General features: G+C 56.1%; 7 protein-coding genes across 7 annotated transcripts; 3 read left to right on the forward strand and 4 right to left on the reverse strand.

The window, feature by feature from the left end:
- Window positions 1-18: 18 nt before the first annotated feature.
- Window positions 19-1,753, forward strand: B0I36DRAFT_338886 (uncharacterized protein). The gene has a single exon (XM_046155836.1). The coding sequence runs from the start codon at window positions 257-259 to the stop codon at window positions 1,649-1,651; it is 1,395 nt and encodes a 464-aa protein (XP_046005519.1). The 5' UTR covers window positions 19-256; the 3' UTR covers window positions 1,652-1,753.
- Window positions 1,754-1,853: 100 nt separating this feature from the next.
- On the reverse strand, window positions 1,854-3,728 carry B0I36DRAFT_389417 (Alpha/Beta hydrolase protein). The gene is made up of 5 exons (XM_046161329.1): window positions 3,069-3,728; window positions 2,899-3,006; window positions 2,788-2,837; window positions 2,575-2,704; window positions 1,854-2,443 (listed from the first exon to the last, which is right to left on the reverse strand). Exons 1-5 carry the CDS (start codon window positions 3,433-3,435, stop codon window positions 1,959-1,961), a joined length of 1,140 nt encoding a protein of 379 aa, XP_046005520.1. The 5' UTR covers window positions 3,436-3,728; the 3' UTR covers window positions 1,854-1,958.
- Window positions 3,689-5,719, reverse strand: B0I36DRAFT_369497 (fungal-specific transcription factor domain-containing protein; the record flags this gene model as incomplete). Its single annotated transcript, XM_046159785.1, has 2 exons — window positions 3,689-5,103; window positions 5,173-5,719. 2 exons carry the CDS (start codon window positions 5,717-5,719, stop codon window positions 3,689-3,691), a joined length of 1,962 nt encoding a protein of 653 aa, XP_046005521.1.
- A 390-nt stretch (window positions 5,720-6,109) lies between these two features.
- On the forward strand, window positions 6,110-8,056 carry B0I36DRAFT_378215 (major facilitator superfamily domain-containing protein; the record flags this gene model as incomplete). Its single annotated transcript, XM_046160645.1, has 7 exons — window positions 6,110-6,279; window positions 6,351-6,434; window positions 6,505-6,711; window positions 6,799-7,273; window positions 7,363-7,557; window positions 7,663-7,958; window positions 8,023-8,056. The coding sequence occupies 7 exons, from the start codon at window positions 6,110-6,112 to the stop codon at window positions 8,054-8,056; spliced, it is 1,461 nt and encodes a 486-aa protein (XP_046005522.1).
- Window positions 8,057-8,267: 211 nt separating this feature from the next.
- On the reverse strand, window positions 8,268-13,120 carry B0I36DRAFT_255271 (peptidase S8/S53 domain-containing protein; the record flags this gene model as incomplete). The annotated part of the gene is made up of 7 exons (XM_046150867.1): window positions 8,268-8,407; window positions 8,465-8,976; window positions 9,059-10,294; window positions 10,357-10,634; window positions 10,715-10,774; window positions 11,930-12,240; window positions 12,310-13,120. 7 exons carry the CDS (start codon window positions 13,118-13,120, stop codon window positions 8,268-8,270), a joined length of 3,348 nt encoding a protein of 1,115 aa, XP_046005523.1.
- A 966-nt stretch (window positions 13,121-14,086) lies between these two features.
- Window positions 14,087-14,530, forward strand: B0I36DRAFT_355751 (uncharacterized protein; the record flags this gene model as incomplete). The annotated part of the gene is made up of 1 exon (XM_046157468.1): window positions 14,087-14,530. The coding sequence occupies one exon, from the start codon at window positions 14,087-14,089 to the stop codon at window positions 14,528-14,530; it is 444 nt and encodes a 147-aa protein (XP_046005524.1).
- Window positions 14,531-14,966: 436 nt separating this feature from the next.
- Window positions 14,967-16,159, reverse strand: B0I36DRAFT_338889 (uncharacterized protein). Its single transcript, XM_046155837.1, has 2 exons — window positions 15,440-16,159; window positions 14,967-15,370 (listed from the first exon to the last, which is right to left on the reverse strand). The coding sequence occupies exons 1-2, from the start codon at window positions 16,092-16,094 to the stop codon at window positions 15,147-15,149; spliced, it is 879 nt and encodes a 292-aa protein (XP_046005525.1). The 5' UTR covers window positions 16,095-16,159; the 3' UTR covers window positions 14,967-15,146.
- Window positions 16,160-16,322: the final 163 nt, after the last annotated feature.

The raw sequence follows: 16,322 nt of genomic DNA on the forward strand, positions 1-16,322 counted from the left end.
CTGCGTGGGCTGGAACATCTTCTCTCGCCTGCCCTTGCGCCAGAGCCTACAACAACGCGTGTTTCACCTGCCCTCGATGGGCCGACCCAAATCTGGGCACTTGGTGTGCACTTGAGCAAGGGGTGGCCCAGTGGGAATCAATAAAACCACTGCTCTAGTCCCGCGACGGGCCATCTGGGTTGCCAACCGACTATTCTCTTGTCCATAGTATATCCTTCTCCACGATTTGCTGGACACACGCGTGGGCACGGGCAAGATGACGTCCTTTCTGAGCACGATGCTGAGGAAGCCCTCCTTTTCAATAAACACCAAGGACACATCGTCCAAGTCCAGCCTCCAAAATGCAGCGGGCCCTCTGACACCCTCCACGGTCCCTCTGACCAAGACCATGTCGGCCACATCCACCGCGTCGACGTCGTCGCCGACGGGTCTGGAGCGGACGACGACGGCGGCGAGCACGACCGCCGCCATCGCCGCCGCTTCTGCCACGCCCAGAAAGCCCCGGAAACCAGAGATCACGACCCAGCGCTTCATGCCGCTCGACTTCAACATCTACAGCGCGCCCTCGGCCGCGCACCGGACCATCTCCAGCTTCGCGAGCCCCTTGACCCCCAAGTCTAGCACTCCACTTGTGAAAACCGGTGGTGCCAACACGAACAGCAGCGGCAACACCCTCGCTGCCCCGGCTAACACTACCACCGCTTCCGGCAGCAGCAAAACGAAGCCCCTTGAGCCGACGCACTACCTCGGCCCGCACCGCAAGGACCGGCTCTTTGGCATCACCGACAAGCACAACTCGCTCCGTGCCCGGCCGGGCCCGTTCCTGGTGCTGCACGACGGGCTCCAGAGCACCGACGCGGCGCTGGGCGTCGTGACCAACACGTACTCTGTCGGGGCGGAGGAAGAAAAAGCGCGCAAGGAGCGAGAGGCCGCCAAGGAGAAGAAGAAGGTCGACAAGGCCAAGCAGAAGGAGGAAGACGTGCTCAACAAGACCAAGTCCCGAGAGGACCGGGCGCAGCTGAAAGCGGACGAGGCGCAGCGGAAAAAGGCCGAGAAGGAGGACAAGGAGCGGCGGCGGGAGCAGCAGCGGCTCACGATGATCCAGACGAGCGGGTTCTGGGACGCGTATACCATCAGCGTCATGGCTTACGGCGAGGACGTGAGCGGGCTGTTTGTCACCGAGAACCTGCGCGCCCTGCAGGTCGGCACGAGGCTCGAGCCCCGGACCGTGCTGCGGTTCGCGATGGACGCGACGGCCGCGTTCGCGCCCGACTGTGCGGTGCTCAGACGCTTGCAGAAGAAACAGTCCAAGAGTGGCGATGGGGCCGGCGTCGTGCCGTCGTCATCGACGTTGACGTTGCCAAGGCAAGAGTTTGAGTGGTACGAGGCCTTCACGCCAGTGCCCGGACCAGGCTTCGAGCCTCAGAGCGAAGGCTGGCGGCTGGTTGCGCGGGGCAGGGATGATTCACGGGGTGAGCCCCTGGCAATGTGCGTGCCAAACAGCCGCTCGCGGAACAAGGCTCTGCACTTTGAGTTTGTGGGCGAGGGCAAAGTGGCGGGCAAGTATGGCGTCTCGTGGGAGCTGATGGCCATCATGTCAGGCATGGTCTTGTGCCATCGGCTAGTCGAGATTGGGGGAAGCAGTGGCTAAGCATGTCGTGTGCTTGGGTTGTACATTAACTAGCGAAAAACAGCATTTGCTTTTTTGAAGCACGCATGATCACAAAATTTCATCATTGTTTTGAGCCCCTAGCATGTCCTTGCGAGTCTTGCGTGTCTGTCTGTGGTGTTTCTCGCTGTAGGTGAAATAAGCAGCTATATCGAGCCCTCTCCTATCACGATCTCGTGATTCCCCTCGATTTCCCCCCTAAAGAGCACCGAATAAGGAGAGGCCCCTGACCCCGACCCCTGAATGCCGCCAGCTACACAAACAAGCCGCACAATAGCACTCGATGATATCAAACCCGTGCGCAGGCTCTGGCCAGTTCCCCACAAACGTCGTCCATGTAGAGTTGTGCCTTGGCGACACCGACCATGTGCATAAACGGGTGTGGTACGCCGGTGTACCTACGCATGGAAACGCGGACGCCGTTCCCAGCCAGCCGCCGGGCGTACTCCTCGCCCTCGTCGCACAGCGGATCCAGTTCGGCCGTGGCGACAAACGTGTCGCACAAATTCGCTAGGCTGATGCTGTGCCTGATATCCTCCTTGTCCTGGCTCTTGTTCGGTGCACGCCCACCGCCTCTTCCGAACAAGGGGCTTGCGATGGCCGGTTGTTTAGAGAAGAGGACGTCGCGCTCCTGAGCGGTTTTTGGCACGTAGTGGTTCCGGAAGAAGAACAGGCGCGCCCAGTCGAGGCAGGGCGCGTGCTGGTTCGTGGTCATGGAAGGGAAGGGTGAGTCGGTGGGCTGCAAGTAGTCGCCGTGCCAAACTGTCGCAGGGACTGCCAGGATTGCTGTAGGCGGGTTGCAGTGTCGCAATGTGTCAGTACGGAGATGGATCAGTTGTAAATGGGAAGCCCACGGAACTCTCAAGGGAAAGACTGATGAGCGCAGGATTGTGTCAGGCACCTACCGAGGCTCAGTGGGATACCAGCATCGCGTGCCATTTGTTGCAGCGCAGCACAGATGTGGCCACCAGCAGATATGCCACCTATGGAGATTGCGTCACTTCGAACATTGAGACTAGGGCCGTGGTCATGAATCTGTTGGCCAGGGAAAGAAGAGTCAGCTCTGCTCATGTGTCTCTAAGGCGATTGCTAGCAAAGAGGAAAAGTCATGGGCTTACCCATCGAAGAGCTGCGAACGCATCGTCATGCCCCTCACCAAAGGCATGCTCTGCCCGCAGGCGAGGAAAGGTCAGATTGCAGCGCTCAGTATCGAAGACATTCTGACATACCTGGGGACATTCTGTAATCCACATCGGCAACCATGATGCCCAGCCTGTTTCGAATTGACAAGCACAGCGCAGCATCGCCTGTGAGGTCGCCATAGACCCAGCCGCCGCCTGCCACGATATTGATATCAGCATCACAACACAATCCTGACAGCTCACGAGACTTGACATACCATGGAAATTGATATAGATCGGGTATGGCCCATGGCCGTATGGAGAGGACTCCGCATCAGGAGTGTACAGACGCACGGTGAACTCGTGCCCATCGTCCGCCTTGATCGCGATGTCCCGGACAAAGTCCTCGCCGCTCAAGTCCCGGTTCCACACGGCATGGTACTTTGCCGGATTGGCGCGGACGTCCGCGACAGTGACGCCATGAGTTGCCGGCTTGGTTGCAATGAATTCTTTCCAGTACGCGATGAAGTCTGCATCAAGCCTGTCTACCATGTCGGGGTGCAATTTGGGGAGCAAGGGGTTCGACTGGCCATTTTGCTCCTTGTCGCTCGGCGGTTCTGGGATGGTGGTTGCTGATGGGGCCATGTTGATCGTGTCTCTGTGTCCTTGTTGGTGTACAGGTGTCGTGTACACACATCAAACTGTGCCTGATGCGAAGTTATGTACCCATGTGAACCAGTGGCACGCCAATATCTAGTGGCACGCCTGGGGCTGTTTGTGACTACCACAACCAGCCTCCCCCAGTTAGGGTCGGCTGCCATCGGGAGAGCCGACCACCAATATCGGATCCCCTATCTCCCGAGGCCAAGCTGAAAGAGAAGCCGATCTTTCATCACTGTCACTGCCATAATTGGTGTCCGAGATCCATAGCAGGAGGCTCAACCTGGCCGAGGACGCCAGCGTCCGTGCTCTGCTCGACAAGGCCACTGTACGACCAGCCACCTGCTAGTGACGCCCAGACAGAGTGCAGGGTCTCGTGCTTAGCCATGGGGTCCGTGGCGATCATGCGGATCGAGGCACACAGGTGCGGCACCCCAAAGTCTATTAGGAACCCATCCCCAGGACCAGGCCGGTAGTCGCTTTCGTCATCGGCGGCGGCGTCGTCGTCATCTTGTCGTCTATCCTCGCCGTCATCTGCGTTCATCCCAGACTCGCCGGTTTCAGGGGAGGCTGTAGGCTCATCAGGGACAAGGCCGAAGTACGCGGCGCGATACGTCAGCCGCATCATGCGGAGCGAGGCAAGCCACTGGCGGGCAGCGCTCCAAGTGTCTGTCCACGCCTCAACCGTTGAGCATATCGCGTCGAAAGACTGCTCTGCATGCCGGACCGTGTCCGAGTCCGCGTACTCTGGGTCCCGCGCGTACTGCACCCACAGCAGCGGGTTGGCTGCCGCGAGGACCGCCATGGCAACCCAGACAGACTGGAGGAGGTGTCGGTTGTGGTGGTGGTGGCCCTGAGCAAGCAACAGGCTCAGCATGTCCCCCACAGCAAGGGCATTGGCGACACACGTGGCGACAAGGGTCGCCTCACGATGAAGCAGAGACCAGCCGGCAGCGTCAACAGCGTCGAGCAGGATGGACGAGCCGTCGAGCTGGGGCAGGTAGCACTGGTGGGCGACACAGAGCGCACTGCGCAGGAGAAGGTGCATCGCCACAAAGGTCGGCCCCTGGCCATGACCGAGGCCCTCGAAGCTCGCGAGATTCTCTGCGGACCAGAGCAGTCCCTCGGGTAGTGCGGTCGCCCACTGATTCACGGCTGCGGTGCGCCGGGCGAACTCACTGCGCGGGTCTGTCGGAGGCAGACCGTCCCGGAGCCGGCGGTGGAAAATGTCCAACTCAGCCATGTCGCTCCACAGCCGGGCCGTCCGCAGCCAGAACGGCGCGAGGCCCAAGTCGGACGGGCGGCTGGTACCGTCCCTTATTCTGGCCTCGAGCATCTCGACGACGCCCTGGGTCTCCTCGCGGTAGGCGAGAGAGGCGTCCGTGCTAGGCAGGGCGATGCCGAAAGACATGGCGGGAATGGTGCGCGGCTTGCTGAGCAGAAACGCGAGCAACTGGTCCAGCTGCATGCAGGCCCAGAATGTACGCCGTCGACACTCGCGCTCCCGCAGACCGTGTCGCTGGTGATACTCTTTGTTGAGCCGCATCGCCTGTCCCATCCGGATCGCCGTCCCGGCGTACATCCAGTGCCGCGATCCGGAGTTGCTGAGCAGCTCTGCGAGGGCCAGGACGAGGTGGCCCTGCGTGTTGCTCACTGCTTTCGCATTAGCTTGGACTGGGCAGCGATAAGACAGGGCATGGATGGAAGGGGGGCTGAACCTACCGCTCGGCTGATCCGACGACTGCCTCGCCATGGCCCGGGCCATGGGCACGTAACGAGCCAGAATGTCCTCCCCTGAGGCCAAGCCAAAGTCTCGCTGTGCTTCTTGTGGCGTTAGATAACGGGCGCACAGAGCAACAATGGCCAAGACGAGGAATTGATGCTGTGAGTAGTTCTCCTCAAAGCCCGGGCGGTACAGGAACGAGCAGAAGTCGCTGCAAAGATGCCGTTCGTAGAAGAGAGAGAAACAGCGGTCCAGTGCTCTCCTGGCCGGCAGTTCCGGGCTTGTGGCCACGACGATGTTGCTCGATGCCGGCGTTGCTGCTGCATAGACTGCCCCCGGTGCAGGCGCCGACGGACTCGTGGCCACGAATTCATCTGGTCCGTCAATACTGGGGGTTGGATATGGCCAGCTGCAGAGAACACCCTTGGCCTTGCAGTACCGGCAGCGTGGGCGCGACCCATCGCATTTCGTCTTGCGTCGCCGGCAAGTCGTACATGCCTGCGGGGTCCGTCTCGTCGGGGCCGACGGGTTAGTGGTTCCGGCCATGATTGCAGGTGAAAGCTTGCCTGAGTCCACTTCGAGTGTCAACGCGCAGTCAAGTAGTTGAGACAGGGAACAAGAGTGATTTGGAACGGATGAACACATAGGTCAAGGCATCGGCTTCGTGGAGGTGGCTCAACGGGACGATTTCGGCTTATCCGATCTCACTGGGTTCGAGCCTATCTCTCTAGTCTGGGGTAAAACGGGTCCCAACCCAGTGGGAAAGGCCCTCGTCCTGGGCGCCTGGAGACGCTAGGCAAGCCACAACCAAGGAGCACTCAACGACATAAAGTCCACTCTGACCATCGATGAAGGGATTTGTTGCTTCAACCGTGCAGCATGAATTTTGTTGCGTCGCACTTGGAAAAGACAACTTCAGATTCCCAACCTTGAAACATGGAGAGCCAACGCAAATCACCCGAAAAGGGCCTCGAGCTTCAGGACACGTCCGCAAGTGTCGGCGGCGGCGGCATGGATCAGGTTGCGGACCCGGCGGCTGTTCGTTCTCTCAAACGCAAGGCTGACTGGATCCTCCTGCCCATTCTGAGTTTTGCGTATTTGTGCAAGTATGTCGCTCTTGCGTATTCGTCCAAAATCGGGGAATGCCTTTTCCGCTAACGGCGTGCTCTCCACACAGCTCCTTGGATCGCTCTAACATTTCCAATGCTCACACAGCCGGTTTGGAAGCAGATGTTGGTCTCGTGGGCAACCAATTCAATCAGTGAGCTCCTCTGTTGCTATCGGGCGTGGCGTTCATCGGCGTGCCAACTGCTGACCGCACAAACATAAAGACTCCTCACCTATTACCAGATCGCATTTGTTCTCCTAGGTCCTGTGGTCTCCCTGGCTACGAAGCTGCTTGGTGCAAAGTACACCATCTCGGGTATGCTGTTTGTCTTTGGAATCGCCTCTCTTGCCACGGGGTGGGCCAGGACCTTCCAGACGCTCGTCGTGTGCCGAGTCTTTGTGGGCGCGTTCGAGGCCGGATTCCTCGGGTCGTAAGTCTGAGAATGACTCCCCGCCACGACTGATGTCCAAAGAAACTGGTATCTGGGAAGCTGACATGCACCAACTAATATGTACAGCGTCATCTACTATCTCTCGGTGTGGTACACCAGAAAGGAGCTGGGCAGCCGCCTGGGCATCTTTTATGGGTCGCTGGTTGCCTCATCCGCCTTTGGCGGCCTGCTGGCTTACGGCATGTTCCAAGTCAAACCTGGGCCCGGCTACTTCCGGTGGTCATACCTCTTCTTCCTCGAGGGCGGAATGACCACCTTGTGGGCTGTTGTGTGCTTCTTTCTCGTGCCCTCGGATACTCAATCGGCATGGTTCCTCAACGAGGCCGAGAAGCAGGCGGCCAAAGCAAGGCTGCAGAAAGACTCTGTCGAGACCTCCGAGGGCAACTTCAACCTCGGGCAGGCGCTCTCCGAGTTTAAAACCCCCCATGGCTGGATACGCATCGTGATTGTATTCGTTGCCGGCACGGTGCTGACTTCCAACGCTAATTTCCTGGCCATGGTTGTCACGCGGCTCGGGCTCAGTGTCATCCAGACCAATTTGGTAAGTTGGCTGTCCGGTCCTCTTGCAATTCTCCCGTCGGCTCTTAAAAGATACAAAACCTAGTCCTTACGCAAGTTTGATCCACCTAGTACACCGTCGCCCCAGCGCTGACCGGCGCTGTTGTTCTCATCGCATACTGCAAGTCGTCCGACCACTTCCGCGAGCGTGGCGACCACATGGCAGGCTCCTTCGTGGTCAGCTTGGTAGGCTATGCACTGCTCTTCACCATCGACCCGACAAACACCTCTATTCTCTACTTTGCCATATTCCTCTGCACGCTTGGCGTAAGTCATCGCCCTCCTCCGTTCCGTCTCCCATCCTTGTTCACAAGTCAAACATTCAAGAGAACGGCTACTGACATCATGTGCCCTCTGTGCCCCATGAAACAGGCCTACCCAAGCACCCCTCTCGGAGCCGCCTGGCTCGTCGCCAACATTCCTGACCTCAATGCCCGCGCTCTGACCAGCGGCGTGTACATTGCCGCCGCCAATTCGGCGGGATTCCTCTCGAGCAACATTTACCTCTCCGCCGAGGCGCCGCGGTACGTCACGAGCCTCCGCGTCAACATCACCATGTGCTGTCTCGGCGCCGCGGCCACGACAGCTTACGGAACCTGGATGCGCTGGGAGAACCGCCGAAGGGATCAGAAGTACGGAGGTGGGGTGGCTGGTGATACTAGCTCTGGGTGATGCTGGCAACGTGGCTGGTCATGACCACCAGATTGAAGAGTCTGCATCCGGGATTGCTAGTTCCCGTGACCCGCGTTTCCGATTTCAGCTGTAGCTTCGTGTTTGATGAAGCTGGGAGCCCATACTTGACGTCGTTCAGGCTTGCCGCACGCTATTTGCGGAGGTCATCAGTGTGAATATCCTGTGCGGTCTCTCCGTTCATTGTATTTACAGCACTAGGCGCGGGACATAACAATACATATTCTAGGCAGCAGCAATTGTAGCAGGCATAAATACAAATGAAAGTGCGCTCGTCGACAACGGGCTCACAACCTGGCCATTTCGCGCAGATCCCATACCGCAGCGAAGGACGCTGCCGCCATCGGATTAAAATTGTTCGCTACTTGCACGATGACCTGGAATGTAGGGCCGGGGACATTATCCCAAAGAACCTTTTCCACATTGTCTGTACGGCACAATTTAGTAATTCAATCCCTCGTTGGATAATTGGGTTTGCACTTACTTGTGTTGTCGAATGTATCCCCGCCATCCTTGCCCATATTTCCATGCCTCTCAACACCCCCTGATCTGACGATTAAGTTCATCGAGTTCTGCAATAGTGCGCCGTGCAGGTCCGGGTACGCCATGGTGACCACAAGGCGTCTCCTGCCTCCACCACGCAGTATCTCAATCTCGGCGCTCTCCCACCTCTGCAATTCGGGAGGTCCGAGCTGCACGAGACCAGGAACGTCGAAGCTTGTTGCATCCCTGTTAGGGTTCGATTCACCTCTCAGACCTCCACCGTCGATGAAAGACCCATTGTGGATCATGGCGATGGAACTGTCGACAATGACTCTGCCGAAGCCTTGCTCATAATCGTACCCAAAGCCCGGGCCGACTATGTTACTGAAGTTGATCGCGCCGTTGACGAGAAGCGCCTTGATCAAAGCGGCACTGGGATGCTTCTTGCCTTGCGTCTTTTCGAGGGCTTCGCGAAGGAGAGCGACGCAGCCGGCGACTAGTGGCGTGGCCATACTGATTGGATTTGATCGTGTTAGTGTTTCTCTGGTTGAGCGTGCAATGATTGGGGCCAAGAACGAGACGAGGAGAAGCTCACCTGGTCCCGCTCAGGAACATCCAATCATTGTCCTTGGAGATCCCCCCGGACTTCCTCTCTGGATCTCCAATAGGTAATGCGCGAGAAGCCGCCGACAAGATAGCCACACCCGGCGCCACCACCTCAGGCTTGATACGCCCATCCGTACCTTTCAGAGGCTTCGTTGGCCCGCGGCTGCTGAACTCTGCCGTGTCGTTGATCCCAGTCGCCGCTTTGGCCCTAGGCTTGTCGTTATACTTCCATGCGTTGTTGGGCCGAGTGGAGCCGCAAGCGCCGACGGTGATGGCGTTCTTCGCAGCGGCCGCGGCACCGATTTGACTGGGGAACTTTTCGCGATTGCCGGTTCGATTCGCATTGTTGCCAGCGGCGAGAAGGATAATGAAGTCTTCGTGGGGTGGGAACTGGCCTTCCAAAGAAGCAGCAGTACTTCCGTACACGAAGCGGTCAATGTTGGTCGCTTGTTCATTGTAGTCAGGTTGACCGTCTACGTCTGACCAACCCTTGGCCCAGGAATTGCTGTGTATACGGATGCCTAGATTATAGGGTTTTGCGAACAAGTCTTTGGACAGATCTGCGGGCACTCCGAGCTGTCTGGGCTCCGGCTTGGCAATGGACTGAACCATGATCTGTGAAGCAGGCGCGGTGCCTTGGACTGGGATCTCGCCATGGTCTGGGTCCTTGTAGATACCACTACCACAAACAGACGCGCACACGTGCGTGCCGTGGCCATGTGTGTCACTCGCATCATCCACTTTGTGAAGGGACTCTATAGCGAAGATGCGGTTCTCAAAAGCAGGGTGGCACTCGGTGTCTGATGGACCCGTGCTCTTCTTGCCACGGTCGATGCCTGTGTCCGCGATGCAGACTATCTGTCCTTCGCCTTGGTAAGTCGAGGATGACATGGCCATGCCACCATCGCCGGCCATCATGAGCAAGGTGCCCCGAGCTTTGTCATTGGCAATCTCATCGGCGTGGACTCTCTCAATTCTGTTGATGCTGTCGAGCTTGGCTAGTGCCTCGAGCTTCTCCTGGTTTACAACCAGTCGGATCTTCGCCTCGCTAACGTGGAGCTCGTCGATGCTTACCCCGGCGGCTTTGGCAACATATCTGGCGAGCTCCTCCGCGGTGACATTGGGCTTGTGGTGCAGTATGCAGTCGACTTCGTAGTGGTCTTCATCCTTCTCGGTCTCCACAGCTGACTTGGGTGCATCCGTGGTCTTGAGCTCGCGCAGGTAGCTAAAAGTCTTGGTCAATAATACATCCGCCGGGCAACATTTCTCTCGAAAAGGCTTGCTCACATGATGGCACTTTGGACGTAAGTCTTTCGTTCCAGGACCCCAAGATCCTTTGGCTCGTACCGGCATAGGTAGGTCCGCTCGCCGACATATTCAAGAAACTCGACACCGAATTTGGCCAACTCGACCTTTTCTAGTGCACTGAAAGTCTCATTCTTGCTTTGAAGCAGTATGAAGTTCGTCCCTGCCGCATCTCGTGGTATGTGGGATGGGATGTCTCCTGGCACAACCTTGTTGCCGTTGACCAGGATCGGGTCTGACATGATGGGGCGGGGCGTCCACTACGGATGTGGTCGGAAGGGGATGACAACAAGGCTTGAGGGCTGCAGAAGACCCAAGTCAGATACGGACCGAGGGGGACATGAGATCTGGGAATGGTCGTCAATCGGTTCTGTTTCGCAATATAGACGGCGATTATGTCCTTGTTGGTCCCCTGTCCAACCACATTCCCCCCAAGGAGCATGGACCTCCAAAAGAGGTCGCCACCTGCGCGCTAAGGGGGAAGGATGCTTCCAGGCCTGAGGTCTTCTGGCCTGCTGAAAGCTGAATTTCAGGCTAGTTGAGCATTGGGGACCCACGATCCGGGCCGCCCCGCCCCGTCCCCGGACGCGTGGAACTTTCCGTCCGCCCAGCCAGCCACAAAACGGCCATCACTGCTGGATCTGGCAATCCCCACATTCTATGTCGTGAACAATGGACCCGCGCTGGCGGTAGATCGGTCCAGGCACGCTTGCGGGTAAAGGCTTTGTTCATTCAGCCACTTAAGACGCAGCGTTTGGTCGCACTGTCATCTAGAGCGACCAGGAGCATTCCAGCTGAACATGCACACACTATTGATCACAAGTACAGCCAGGAGAGGCAGTTCATAGGTCCGGAAGGGGTCGTGGAACAGCCAGGCATATGGCTGGCCCAGCGCTAGAGCGGGCTACCTCCGCACCGTCCCTAACAGCTCGGCTATGTGGCTGTGAACTGCCACGATCTAGAATCGCGTTCGTGCAAGCATGGGATTTCAGGGCCTAGGCGCTAGAATAGATGTGCGCTTCATCGTCGGCAGTACTTGGCTTCTGGGGCCGTTCGCCATGGTGCAAAGTACCCCGAAACCTTGGCGTAAACCCTAGTCGAGTCTCTGCAGTTATCGTGCCTGGGGCACGCTAGGTTTTCGTGGGAAACCATACACGAATTCGTTTCTACAGAATGGTTTCTACAGAATATCGCGTGACTGTCAGGCGGTGAAGAGAGTCAAAATCACGCATTGAGAGGATTGGAGAGATTCGCGACTGCAAGCTAGGTGAGGGCAGCCGTATCTTCCCCACGATCGGCATGAGCTATACTGGCAAGCTTGCCCTGCTACATGGTTTGGGAAAGAGGCTTGGGGCGTGTCCTCATTCCATAATGCTGCGACGTGTACCCAACGTCAGTGTTCGGTGACGAGTAGTGGCCGGAACAAAGACATGGTCACCCAGTTTCACACAGGTTCAGGTCCGCATTTGCGAGAAGTATCAACAGTAAGTCTAGATTTCAGATATTATGTGCAGAAGGATGCCCAGATATCTCGCCGGGGCGGTCATCAATTGACCTCGCTGTTTGCCGGCGTGGCATCTTGCGCAATCTCAAAGACGCCATCCAGATACTCGCGCACGCCTCCCTGTCCATCCCATGACGCTCCACTGAACCTCAACTTGGCCAAGCCGATACATCTGTCCACTGCATCGCGGCATCCAATCAACTGGTCCCACTGATCCAGATCACGCAAGTCCGACGGGTTCGGCACCCCATCGCTACCGTGATCGTAGTGGGCGTGTTGGTGATCATCTTGGCCATGATAAGTGTGGAAGTTCTTAATTGGCCCCCAGCGATCAGTGACCCCAGGTCGGAAAGTAAGGGGGTCTGTTTGTGTACTTCCTGTCAGTCATGTTCGCAGGTCGCTCGAGTGAACCACAGATTGTTGATACATACCTTGGCTAATTATGTCCCCGCCGTTTATCGGCACTCTGCGTGTATGGCCGATGGCGAAAGAGTCCTGGATGACGTGGAACATGCTGCCCAGCGCGCGGCGGCGGATGTCGAGATTGGAGAAGGTCGACTTGGGTGCGAGCATGTAGCTGAGAGGGTGGAATCGGGGCGGCAGAGAACCACCCATTGTTCCCGCAGGGGGAGCAAGTAATTGATCCAGCTTTGTATCCTTTGGCTTGGTATCAGGAGTGATGCCGTCCTCCCCTTTTGAAAGCTTGTACATGACCTCCATCCATGTCATGATTTTGCGCTTCGTCTCGTGCGGCGACTCCCCTATTTTTGAGGCCATGCAATGGAGAAACTGCAAGTCGCCATAGTGGGATCGTCCAATGGGATTGCGCCAGCGCTCACCGTGCAGCGGTTGGTCCCATTGAGATTTGGCATTACGATACTCATTCCACCATTGCAAGCCCCATGCATATGAGTGATTCTCGGAAGAAGTATCATCGAACAGCAGGCCAGCGGGGTCATCGTTCCAGATGACACCACGAACAAATTCCCAGTCCCCATTAGTTGCAGACTTGAGGGAGCGGGTGGAGGAAACTCCTGAGGCATCGACGGACATGAGTGCAGAAAGTGTGATGGACTCGTGGATAGGCTGGTTATACACTCCACCTATGGACCCAGCTACAGCCATTGCTGTTTCGTCCTCTTCGGCTGGCTTGTCCGATTCCGATCCACGATTCTTGCGAGCCTCCGCATAGAAGTCAGCGATGGCTGAGTCTTCGGCTTCTAGGTAGGACGGCTCTACCATGGTCGAACTCATGGTGTAAAATGTGCAGTGGAGTATGAAAGAACTTGGATGATTGGCGTCGCGCGTGTGTAATGTGAAAGCGAATGAGAATTTGCAGGTGGACAATACGGGCGTCGTGTCGGCTTGTATATATGGGATCTGCAGTGCCAGGTGGGAAGACTTATCTGGGCCATCACATCCGCTTTGCACTCCAAACGTGAATCAAGGCCAGTCAGTACAGTCAAAGCGAGTCCTCAATTGGAGCCAAAACCTCTGACAAGGCCTGGCAACAAAGCATTATCGTGGCGCTCTTAACACTGTATACTTTCATCGATTGTATACGGATCTAGACCTTCGCTCGCACTATTGCGCCCCTCCGATCTGTATGTGCCTGCACCCCATGCAGTCGTAATCAGCTTGGCTGAACTTGGACTCAGCTGTCGTGAAGGGCGCCACATGTAGTAGCGCAGTCTCAACCTACTACCGAGTTCAGCTGCCTCCAACGGCCTAGCCAAGCCTAGACCAGTCCGCACGGGGCTGGTTCGGGCCGCGCCGCCAAATGTGGAATGGGCTATCCCGTACTCGTGCTGCAAGCTGCACGCTTGACCACGGTCATAAGTGGAGTTCACCATGCAAGCCGCGCGAAAGAATACTTGGACGAAGGCTGCAAAGAATCCGGCCCAGTCCGGCCACTCCGCGTGTGAGCAATAAATTTACTGATTGGTGTGGTCGAGACTGAAATGTGACTTTCAGCGCTGCATAACATGCATTAGAATGTACAGAACGACGCAGGAATGGAAAGCACGGCTGTCTTGCGCTGTCTATAAAAGACCCCCAATTCCCCGTACTTTGAGCTACAAAGCCGACTTATTCATTCATCAACCGTTCTCACAATCAAAATCATCTCCTCTTTCAACTCCAAGAAGCACCTGAACCGTCCTCCATACACATATATCAGCCCCTCTATCAGTCTTGATCATTCCCAAAATGGCGACGATTAATGAAACCGCTCAAAATGTTCCCGACAGTACCGAGGGAGGCTGGCAAGAGCTCACCAACAACAACGGCGAGAAGTTCATGGTCAAGGCCGAGAACTATGATATCTCCGCCCAGAGCGACAACGATGCCGTGGCAGCCAGTGGGCCTCCATTCGACAACTTACGCGTCAACTGGAACCCCAACAATGAGGGTGTCACGACTGAGGAGGAGCAGGAAATCTCCGGCATTACCTACTGGAAGTTGCAGAAGTCACCGTGGTGGAACACAGTCTATCAGTGGCAGTTGACCGTATCAACCCGGGATACCTACCACTACTACTTCACTGATGCTTCCGGTCACGTTGAAGACCTCAATGTGTATCAGAACGCTGGCACCCACTGGATCTCATGGAACTCCCCTAACCCGGAGGTCGTGATGATCTCTGGTCGATGATAATGTTAAATATCGGGGACAGAGACGGTCAATGCACAGAGTTTGGCCTAGAGAAGGTCGTGTTTAATGTATACAAAGTTAAAACGAGTACTTTCAATGTCTTGCAGAATATTTCAACACCCACAGAGTCAATGAAACAAGTGTTTTTTCCTAGTAAACCATAACTGGGGTGAACAACCACAATAATCGAGTTCATAACGGGGTCTTCAACTTGCCAATACACGTAAATACAGTTGGAAGAATCATCGATATGTTTACCAGAAGTACCAAGACTAGAAACAGGTGGAATAAAAATGGATCAAAACTGCCATAACAAATGTCTGTTGATCGTACTGGAACTTGTGGCAATATCAACGCCGTGGCAAACACATCGAGGATCAAGCCGAAGGTCGACTGTGCCCTGTCCGCGGAGATAGTCAGCGTAGCAGAGAATGTACTTGGCACACTTGTATTAATAATAACAATCGGAGCCGCTGTAATATCCGCACTAGGTGGCAATATTTCAATGGATTGCGTACTAGGAAGTATTGCTGGGCACTTCTCAACAAGGCTAGTTAGGGTGTAGTAAGGGTGACATGAACTACAGGATATATAGAGCGAACACGACCCGCCCTGTTTACCCTGGAACGGACTCCGTCGTCCCAGCTACGGTAACGCAGATTGTCCTTGTTCCCTTTGACCTGCGAGGTCTTACATACCATGACTTCAGCATAGTCTCGTGTTGCGGGCCGTATACAACCATCCACTCTAAAGATGCAGCATCTGGCTCCGCTGTCGCTCGCTCAACCTTTTTCGCTTTCCAGATGTCGTCACGCATACTCATAAGCCAGGGGTGAACAGCTATAAATTTTGCTGGAGTGTTAGCTTGGCAAGTATGGGCGGGGGCTCGAAGAATTGTTCTGAACTTACTGCTTATATAGTCCTTGACAGTTACGAAATCATTGCCAGGAGAAGGTACTTCTGTTATTTTCAGTTCAGATTTCCCCACCGGCCGGTCCTCTCCACAACTACATCGGATAAGACACTTTGTATCATCAGTGCAAATATAGTCGGGGGCTCCCGTTTCCCAGATGCTCGGATCCACGGCGCTATTACTGCCAAGGTCCCCATAGCGGACCCATCCCCCATCATCGCTTTCACAGTTGTCGTCGTGGAATTCCCTATGCGTCCAAACCCAATTACATTCCAGCATTTCGAGGTCCAGGCTGGAAGCATTGATAGACGAGACCTTGGGTTCGGTCAAGGGCAAGTGTGCAATCTCGTGCCATGTGCCGCCGCCAGCGTCGCCATCGGGGACTGATGGGTCATCGCCTTGTTGCCCCTCCTCGGCAGGCGTGAAGAATGGTTCGACGTCCTCTTCGACCCACTTGACGCGCGCGACGGAAACGCACTCGGGGAAGTCGCCACGGAAATGCCAGAAGAGGCGCCAGGTGTGTGGTGCAAATCGGGGAATGGGAGGTCGGGCGAGAAATTCCTCTACCGTGGAGCCTGGAGCTTGGTCGTGTCGGTTGTAGAGCTCTTCCCACGAGGGATACGGAGGCTGGTCTTCTTGTTGGTCTGCCATCGCGTGCGCTGTGGCTTATATCTGGCTGCTTGTTGACATGTATGCTTGAGTGCAAAGAGAACGGAAGGGACAGTGGCATTTGACAAGAGATACATGGCTTTCAGGGAGGAGGCCGAGTTCTTTTGTACTTGAGTATGCCCCACTGTAGCCCCGACCTTTCAGGCAGACACGCACTATGCTCCATATATTTCTAGAGTCCCCTGTCATGTCTGTAAAAGCTTGTATCGC

This window comes from Microdochium trichocladiopsis (genome assembly GCF_020744255.1).
Source record: "Microdochium trichocladiopsis strain MPI-CAGE-CH-0230 chromosome Unknown B0I36scaffold_13, whole genome shotgun sequence".
Lineage (NCBI taxonomy): Eukaryota > Fungi > Ascomycota > Sordariomycetes > Xylariales > Microdochiaceae > Microdochium > Microdochium trichocladiopsis.